At 35.2% G+C, this 6471-nt stretch overlaps 1 protein-coding gene across 1 annotated transcript in view; it reads right to left on the bottom strand.

Annotated features, from left to right (window-relative positions):
* ZCCHC7 (zinc finger, CCHC domain containing 7) overlaps positions 1 to 6471 on the bottom strand; it is a 229389-nt gene that overhangs the window by 43157 nt on the left and 179761 nt on the right. Inside the window, exons 2-4 of the mRNA XM_006886856.1 lie at positions 4775 to 4818; positions 2073 to 2198; positions 963 to 1133 (exon numbers count right to left, since the gene is read on the bottom strand). Of these exons, the coding sequence (XP_006886918.1) occupies positions 963 to 1133; positions 2073 to 2198; positions 4775 to 4818 (341 nt within the window). The remainder of the gene's footprint in view (positions 1 to 962; positions 1134 to 2072; positions 2199 to 4774; positions 4819 to 6471) is intronic.

Here is a 6471-nt window from a genome sequence, read left to right as displayed (position 1 = left end):
GAATAGTGCAACAATGAATGAATGGAAACCCAAAATCTCTGTAAATGTTTATGAAAATTAATAAAATATAATTATAGGAAAAAAAAAGGTTGGGCATACTATTGACAAGGAAACAAACTCTGCCACATTCTATTGATTGTTATCTCAAATTCTTCTCAATAGAAAACTATGATATTTTTTAGCAAAATGTTGAATGTACACATCAGAATAAATAAAAATGAGGAAAAGTAATGTGTTTTTTGCATTATGTCTTTAGAAAGTACAAATCAAAGATGGGAAAAGATTCTTTCTGTTGTTGTATTTGAAAATAGAGAAATGATGGTAGGAACAATGAGAGCATGTCCCTTAAATTTATTATGATAGGCACCTAGGTATGAGTATGAAAAATCACTTTGTACTGATTAGCTGGGAAAATAAAAAAACATATGTTACTATATACTAAGAGATGCAATTAAGCGCTAGAATGACAGACATTTAATGAGCCATTCATGAGGAGTTAGGAGTAAACGGAATGTAAACCTATGTTTTTTCCACATAAAGGCTAAATTACCTCAATAACCTTTCTGGTTTATAAAATTCTTCTAACCAGAATCCCAAATACATTTGTAATACAATGCAAAACAAGATCCAATATAACATTTTGAATGTACTATATAAGTGTCTGTTATCTTTTCCTCTAAATGTGCGTGAATGTAGATACAAATTTTACATGTTATTTACTGCATAGCATTTTAATCTGAACCTTTACTTGGTTAGTACGTTAAAGATACTTAAATATCTGGTAATACTGCTGACTCATTATGAAGTATTAGAGCCTTGCTTTACATGATTAGTGGCCAAAGGGACATGGCTATCATTCTGTACATTACAGAGTAAACATTCTTTTAGGCACATTGACAGACAGCTACAAACTGGTACTCGGTTTCCAAGGCCAATGAATTAATCGTGTGCAGGATACTCACATCAGCATAGTGTCCTATCATATCACACCGGTCACATCGTTTTCTCCAGGAAGATCTTTCAAAACATCTGTGACTGGAAGACATGGGCAAAGAACAGTCAAAGCAAAAGCGGTCTGGACAGGCATACTGGAGGTGTCCTCTTTCAGAGCACAGGCAGCAGGAACGGACTTTCTATTTGACAAAAAGAAGATCTCTTTAGTTAAACATTTTAATCTCTAACATTCGATTTCATTTTCTTAACCTAGTAGATTCCCTAAGAAGTTATGTATAATTTGAGACTCCAATAAAGGAGCTCTATTTTGAGCATAGTTGTAAAATCAAATAAGATGTAATTAGAGGATTGACATAAACCATCTTTATGTTATGGCTGTTAAAAAGGCTCAGTATATATGTACTATCAGCTGGCATCTTTTTATCAGTCAATGTCTTGGAGGAACACTGATAAAGTGGAGGTGGATAAGACAGAAAGTAAGATTATGAGGCTGTGGAAGCTAAGTTACAGAAGCAAAAATACAGAAAGAAGCTGCTTTTTGCGTGGAGAAGTGAAAATCAAGAAGAAACCCAAGATCTAGCTCAAATATTTGTGACAGTCATTTGGGAGTAGATCACAGAAGCAAAGTTTGTTAAGAGCTTATTATGTGTTAGACAGTATCTAGGAGATTTAGTTTGTTTCAAAAGTGGATTATCTGCTTAATGTAATTTCCATCAGTAAACATTCATAAATTCTTTTTTTTATCAGTGAAATTACCCCAAAACAAAACAAACTGTCTCATCAAGTAGAAGTTTTAGAAGTGAAAAGAATCTTAGGAATCATATGCATTATGCGTAAGTAAACACAGAGGGGTAAGTAACTTGCTCAAGGCCATATGATTAACACTAGGAAGCTGCAATCACAGGTTTTTATGTCTTTAAATTAACCACAGGCCAAAATAACCCCCAACCCTCAGATTTTTCGGACTTTAAATTTATTGTTTCTTCCCATTACAATTGGCTGTGAGCGACACAAAGTTGAACATGTATTATTACAGCATTTACATTTTAACGTTATAGGATTCCAACCCTAACACTCTAACTTTTCATAAGATGAGGGGAATGACATATTTCACATACTTTTGGAAGGGGACAGTTTTTTGACAAATGCCCACATTTGTCACAGTTTCGACAGATAACGTTTTTGTTAACTGAATAGTATCGGCGTGTCAATCTTCCAGATGATCTATTATTAACAATTTGTGCCTAAAAAGGGGGAAAAAAATAAAGAATTAAGAAATACTATTTGCTCTTTTTGTTAATAATATTAATCTTAGTCTAATCTCTATTTAAAGGCAATTTCCATTGATAAGCATAAAGAAACATTCAATTTCAAATCAGTTACAGTATCTGCTGCAAGACAAAAGTTCTACTCTTTTTCATCTATAACTTATCATTAGTACACTCTGCATTCTCTTAAAAGGAGGTAAAACCAAAAACTAAAAACATCAAAAAGAAGTAACTTAATTAACCTCACTGCCAACAAGTCAGTTCTGACTCCTCATGATCCTACATTGGGTTTCTGAGGTTGTAGGAAGACACTGTCCATCTTTCACTTGCAGAATGGCTGGGTTTTTATATCCTCTACCTTAGGCTAGCTGTCCAATATGTAACACAGCACACCACTTAGTATTCTTTTAAGAAGGACATAGAAAAACTTAAGAAGGGGTGCCATGAAGATAACTCTTGTCTTTTTTCATCTGCCTCACATACCCATTCTTTTCTATTTCTTTTCCTTAAGGATTCCCTTCTCTCTACTTACAGATTCAGGCCTAGTTCAGGTACCAATAGGTACCATTTAGACATTCTGATGTTGTTTAGAGCCAAAGGCATGGCTAACTTCTATACCTGAATACATGCCATATTTTTGGAATTAAAAGTCTGCTTAAATATTTCTGGGATAGTGTTTTTGTAATTTTTTTCTGTTGTAAAATTATAGAAGGAAAGAAATTCTCTTCCCAGTGAAGGTTTTGTGTTTTTCTGTTTTAAAAGGTCCATCATACCTACATAATGATCAAGTTCTAGCCATTCAATCAATATTCTAGCCCAAATTTATAAAGTCATATGAGAATAATAGCAAAGTATATAATTTGGAACACCTAAGAAGATAGGTATGGAGATAGGACACATCCCTGGTCGACACTGTTCCTGACTTTGAACCATGCAGTGTTTCCTTGCTCTGTTTTGATGACTGCCTCCTGGTCCAAGAATAGATTTCACATAAGCACAATTAAGGGTTCTGGGATTCCCATTCTTTCCAGAGTTAGCCACAGTTTGTTGTGATCCACACAAGTCAAATGCCTTTGCATAGTCCATGAAACACAGATAGATATTCCTCTGGTACTCTCTGCTTTCAGCCAAGATCCATCTAACATTGGCTATAATATCCCTAGTACCACAACCTCTTTTAAACGCAGCCTGCATATCTGGCAGATCTCTGTTGATGTGCTGGTTCAGTCATTTTTTTAATAATTTTCAGCTGAATCTTGCTTCATGTGCTATTAATGATATTGTTCAATAATTTCCACACTCTGTCGGATTCATTTTGGAGACTAAGGTTTGCCTAACCCAGGCCATAGTCTTCACAATTGCTATTTGTCAGAAAGCTGGACAATGACTAGGGATGACAGAAGGAGAATTGATGCCTTTGAGCTGTGGTGCTGGAGAAGAGTATTGAATATACCATGGACAGCTAGGGGAACAAACAGGTTTGTCCCAGAGAGGGAGAAACCAGGCTGCTCCTTTGAGGCCAGGATTTGAAAGCTTCATCTGACATATACTGGGCATGTTGTAAGATGGGACCAGTCCTTGGAGAGGGACATCATGCTTGGGAGGGTGGAGGAACAACAAGCGCAAGGGAGGCAGACCCTCAATGAGATGGACTAACTCAATGACTGGGGTAATGGGGGTAGGAGTATGTATCAGAGACAATAAGGTTGGCACAGGATAGAGCAGGGTTCAGCGCTGTTGTGTGGAGTTGCTATGAGTTGCAAATGACTTGACAGCACATAACAGCAACAACAACCACCACCAAAAAGGGAAAATGAAAATCTCAGTAACACTTTAATCTTGTTGGTAGCGGTCCTTCCATCTTTGAAAAAGCTTTCATTTTTTAGTTATTCTGCTGAGTTGGACAACAGACCCCAAGGAGAAACATACTAGTTCTCTTGAAACTTTTCTTATTTCTAGTTGTAAAATTATTCTCTCTTTTCTATCATCTTCCACAATTAAAGCTAATAATTAACAAAGAAAAACACCTGCCACATCCTAAATATAGACTAACCATTTCCTTCCACTGAAGAAGCAGTTTATTTCCGGTGTTGGTCATTAGTGGTACCAGGCCACATGGGCTGAAGACTCACCACGGCAGACCAGAAACAGAAGGAAAAGAAGTCTAATCATTATGACTATTCATTAACTTCTAGCAAAAATCAAGGCTGAAATTAGTTTTTGAAAAGTTCAATCACCCATAGAATAAAATCAGGCCTTTTCTTATAAAATACTGGGAACAATGGTACTGAAAACAATAGCAAAATCCTTATTAGTCTTTCAAAAGTTATTATAGTAAAATTAAAAAAGAAAGTATTAATAAAATAAAATTATTAAGCTACTGTTGTTGATTGCCTTCGAGTTGAGCATGACTCATAACTACCCTGAACAACAGGTTTGAAGTCCCTCTACAACTATCGACATTTATCAAGGTTCATAAGGTTTCTGTAGGCATGTTATTTAGGAAGTGGAAGTGGATGCTACTACTAAGAATTAAAAAAAAATTATTTTACCTCAATATCTTTGTCACTGATGAACCAATTTACACCATCTTCTCCTACAAAATGAAAGAGACAACAATTTACTTAATGAAAATTTTTTAAATTGTAACATAGGGTTGCTACGACTCGACAGCACATAACAACAACAACAACAACTTAAGTTACACTTAAAATTATATATACTAAAAAGAAAACTGGCTAAAAATACCATGACTTTGCCTGAATACCAATATTCTTGTATAATAAATCTATGTTACTCAATCTTGGTATCTTTAAATTACTTATAGATTATTCAGTTTGTTAATATTCAAATTGAATGCCAAATAATAGGAAAAAATTTCAATACCTTAACTTTTTTTTGTATCTATAACTTTTAAATTTTTATGTTGATTTTACATACAATTTGTATACATTGTGTTTAATTCATGTATATTGTGTTTCACAAAATTCACGTTCTATTTCACACCATCATTCCCATACACTGTGTTTGGTTCTCTTACAACTCATTGATGCCTTTGAGCTGTGGTGCTGGAGAAGAGTGTTGAATATACCATGGACTGCTAGGAGAACAAACAGGTTTGACCTTGAGAGGGTGAAGCTGGAATGCTCCTTGGAGTCAAGGATTCTGAAGCTTCGTCTGACATACTTTGGGCATGTTGCAAGGAGGGAATGGTCCTTGGAGAGGGGCATCATGTTTGGGAGAGTGGAGGGACGGCACAGGAGAGGAAGACCCTTGATGAGATGGATCGATTCTGTGATTGGAGTGGTGGGAATGAGTGTGTCAGAGATGGTGAGGTTGGCACAGGACAGAATGGCGTTTAGGGCTCTTGTACATAGGGTCGCTATGAGTCTCAAGCGACTCAATGGCACATAATAACAACATAAACAATTTTATTAATTTTTAAAAAAATTTATACTGGTTTATATACAAAGTTCATAAAGATCATATACATTGGTTTTTACACTGGATCTTTTCCCTTTCCTTTACCCATCCCTCCCCCTCCACCCATCAAATTGTGTGACCCTATGATTAAGTGCACCCCCCTTGGGTCCTCGTACTTTTTGTACAATAATGGTCTTAAACAGTATTTGTCCTTATGAGATTGAGTTAGTTCACTAAGTATAATGCTCTCCAGTCCCTCCCATTTTAAGTAGTAATTTACAAAATCATTGTTCCTATGTGCTGCACAGTATTCCATTGTGCATATACCATATAAAAACCCTAAGCTTTTATTTTAGCTCTAGTAGTATCTGAAAGGACTTAACAAACTGCTTAAACTCTATGAGCTTCTATTTCTTTACTTTGCAAAACAGAAATAATAGTATCTGCCGTGTCTATCTAAAAAAATACCATTAGAAAAGATATGCAAAAGTGCTTTAAAAATCAGTTTTACACGCTGTACAAATAAAACAAACCAACAACTATTGATTATGTCTATTAGTTTTCTGTTGTTGACTTCTAACAATTAAAAAAAAATTGGACTTTGAATATTGTTTCTCATTATTAGTGCTAGAACTCAGCACCACATGTAGTTACATCCAAAATGATGAATAAAGGAGTTAAAAAGGAGACCAAATATCCAGAAACTATTGAGCTAAAAATTGAAGCAGCACAGAAATATAGAGGAAAAAAGATCAATGTTTTTCTGTAATACTTGCACTGTTTCTTTACAAACCTGCAAATGGCTGTTATTCCTTTGGTTCATCCA

The sequence above is a fragment of the Elephantulus edwardii genome, unplaced genomic scaffold (genome assembly GCF_000299155.1).
Source record: "Elephantulus edwardii isolate Elephantulus edwardi_28Jun2011 unplaced genomic scaffold, EleEdw1.0 scaffold00052, whole genome shotgun sequence".
Taxonomy (NCBI): domain Eukaryota; kingdom Metazoa; phylum Chordata; class Mammalia; order Macroscelidea; family Macroscelididae; genus Elephantulus; species Elephantulus edwardii.
The sequence above is the reverse complement of the archived record's forward strand: the minus strand, read 5'-3'. Positions and strand labels throughout refer to the sequence as shown.